General features: G+C 42.8%; 1 protein-coding gene across 1 annotated transcript; it reads left to right on the top strand.

Annotated features, from left to right (window-relative positions):
• The first annotated feature begins 329 nt into the window (after positions 1-329).
• LOC105976389 (E3 ubiquitin-protein ligase ATL6) lies at positions 330-2,307 on the top strand. The gene has a single exon (XM_013001666.2). It carries the CDS (start codon positions 627-629, stop codon positions 1,857-1,859), a length of 1,233 nt encoding a protein of 410 aa, XP_012857120.2. The 5' UTR covers positions 330-626; the 3' UTR covers positions 1,860-2,307.
• The last annotated feature ends 537 nt before the right edge of the window (positions 2,308-2,844 follow it).

The following is a 2,844-nucleotide window of genomic DNA, read 5'->3' as shown; positions in this document are numbered from 1 at the left end:
GTGGAATCTTCGAGATTATATGGAATATTATCACTGTTGTACCTGTTTTATCCAATTCGAACTCCACATTTTGAAGCAAGGTGATCATAATATGTGTTTTTTGGCTTGTATATATCAGATTGTGGTGCATCAGAAATTGTATTTTTACACAAAACGAGTACAAATTAGAGCATATTCTACAAAATCTAGATGATTATGTTGAATTTGACACCATAAGGGTGGAGATGTAAAACAAAATCATAGTTGAGAAATAAATGTAATTACCCAAACAAGAGGGGTTTTTCCGTAAATTGACCATACCTCAGGGGTATTTGTAATTTCCCCAAAGAAAGAAAAAAGAAAGTCAGAGTTGATAGTCCAAATCTTCTTCTCCTTGAACATCACGACACCTTACACGCTATCCATCCTCTATACTATATTCTTCTTCTTCTTCTTCTTCTCTCTCTATATCTCTTTCTCTCTCTCTACTTTCTCTCTCATCTCTCTCTCTCTCTCTCTCTCTCTCTCTCTCTTTCTCTCTATATCTTCGTAGTCCATATGTACGCTGCCCAACTTGTTTAATTAATACGCCGGCGCTGATAAAGGAAAACACCACCGTTGTTGACAAGTATTCTGATCATCACGCAATGAAAACAAATTACCGGTGGTATGGGCCGCTCCTTTTTCACCTTTCTGTTCTCTTTTTCCTGCTGCAAATGATTGTCGTCGGAGCTCAGACGCGTCCGCCGCCGACCGACCAGTACCCTTACGCGGCGAGGTTCAGCCCTTCTATGGCGATCATCATAGTCGTCCTCATAGCCGCCCTCTTCTTTATGGGCTTCTTCTCAATCTACATCCGCCACTGCTCAGACTCCTCCGGCGCCGGGGGCAGCGTCCGCCGCGCCATCTCCATGCGCGCCCGCAGGACTGCGGCGGCGCGTGGGTTGGACCGCTCCGTCATCGACACCTTCCCAACTTTCTCCTACTCCGAGGTGAAAGACCACAAGATCGGGAAAGGCGGCCTTGAGTGCGCTGTTTGTTTGAACGAGTTCGAGGAGGATGAAACGCTGCGTTTGCTGCCGAAGTGCGACCACGTGTTCCATCCTGAGTGCATCGACGCTTGGCTCGAGTCACACGTCACCTGTCCGGTCTGCCGAGCCAATCTCTCTCCTGATCAGACTCAGACCGCCGACGAGAGTCCGGTTCAAGTTTCATCAGAATCAAACGACACCAACACCACCACCACCATTAATTCAAGGAGTAATTCAAGAAGAGAGGAAATTGTGATAGATGTAGATGGAGATCAGAATCAACAACAACAACCGCAACAGGGGCAACGGGGAAGCAGCTCGAGTTTTGAATACCCGAACCGGCCGACGAGATCGTGGTCTATACAAAGACCGTTTGGTTTAGGTAAGTTTAGATCTCATTCAACCGGACACTCCTTTGTCCAGCCGGGACAAAATCTTGACCGGTTCACTTTGAGGTTGCCTGAACAAGTGAGGAAGGACGTGATGAACCGGGCCAGCTTGAACCGGACCAGGAGTCAAATTGCGACTTCGTTGCCGAGAGAAGGAAGCTCGAGAAGGGGCTACAGAACCGGTGGCGGAGGCTACGACGAAGGAAGTAGCAGCCGGCCTGCTGGTGGAAGATCATATTGGAGAATTGACGGCGGAGCAAAGTCGGACAGGTGGGCGTTTTTCACGAGGGCTTTGTCGATGAAGTCGCCTAAGGTGGTGGCGGAAGGCGGTGACGGCGGTGGGCAGGGGGGAAGTACAACACCGGTTGTGAAAATGCCGTCTTTCAAGTGTTTGGAGCCAAAGGCTGTGGATGAAGCCGGTTTGATCGCCGATCGTGAGCCGGCTAGACATGCGGTTTAGAATTTAACCCGGTCCGATCCCCAAAGAAATTGTTAGCATATAAAAGTTGACTTTGACCGGAGGGCACAAACACGTATACTGGGACCCATGCTAGTTGAATTTATGCAAGTGAGTACTGATCATCATCATCAAATCAAAGGTGCCCCTCGTTGTGTTTTCTTTGGCCTTTTAGTCAAATATTCAATTCCATTTATTCAATAATTTTCATCTTTTTTTACCCAGTATACAATTCAAGCTGTTATTATATTCCATCATTTTTTGAATATTGTTTTTTTTTTGTATGTTCAAGAGATACTCTCTGTAATTAATTATTGAATAGTAGACACTACTGCTCTGCTGCCTTCTGTTCATGAGTTTTGGAAGTTGCCACTCGGTCTATATTTTGAATAGCATATGTTCTTCCCCTGCCAATAACATTATTAATTCAATTATTCTTTTGTCCGTTACAGTATAGTATTATTATATTATTCAAAAATCAAAACACCTTTAACTTATTATTAGTTTAGAGACTAATATATATTGAATTGATTGTGTCAAAGTTTTGTTTTATTGTTGGTGCTAGGCCCAACCCTTATCCTTCTTATGCTTTGACGAGGAACCCAGTACCACCAGGTTTCTCGTTTTTTAAATCTTACAGTATAAACTATATATTATCAAATTCAAAATACCTCAGACCATCTTCTAGAACCTCTGTTACATTGCAGACAATACAAACTTCGTGAACATTTACTATGGTTTTTGCTGTTGGGATATCAACTTCATGTTCACGATCAAATATGCTCGATCGATTTGTGGAAAATATACTTTGAGGTTATTTACAAAGGTTTGAAAATATTAATTATTTATTTTGTTTTGTAGAGTCAAAACATTGATTCTAAACTTGCAAGGTAAAATAAAAGTATTTTTTTATGATCAATGTAAATGCACATTGAGCACCAACATCCAAGCATACAGTTATTTATTTATGATGAGACCAAAGCCTTTT

The sequence above is a fragment of the Erythranthe guttata genome, chromosome 2 (assembly GCF_056151865.1).
Source record: "Erythranthe guttata isolate IM_541 chromosome 2, IM_541, whole genome shotgun sequence".
Classification (NCBI taxonomy): domain Eukaryota; kingdom Viridiplantae; phylum Streptophyta; class Magnoliopsida; order Lamiales; family Phrymaceae; genus Erythranthe; species Erythranthe guttata.
The sequence above is the reverse complement of the archived record's forward strand: the minus strand, read 5'-3'. Positions and strand labels throughout refer to the sequence as shown.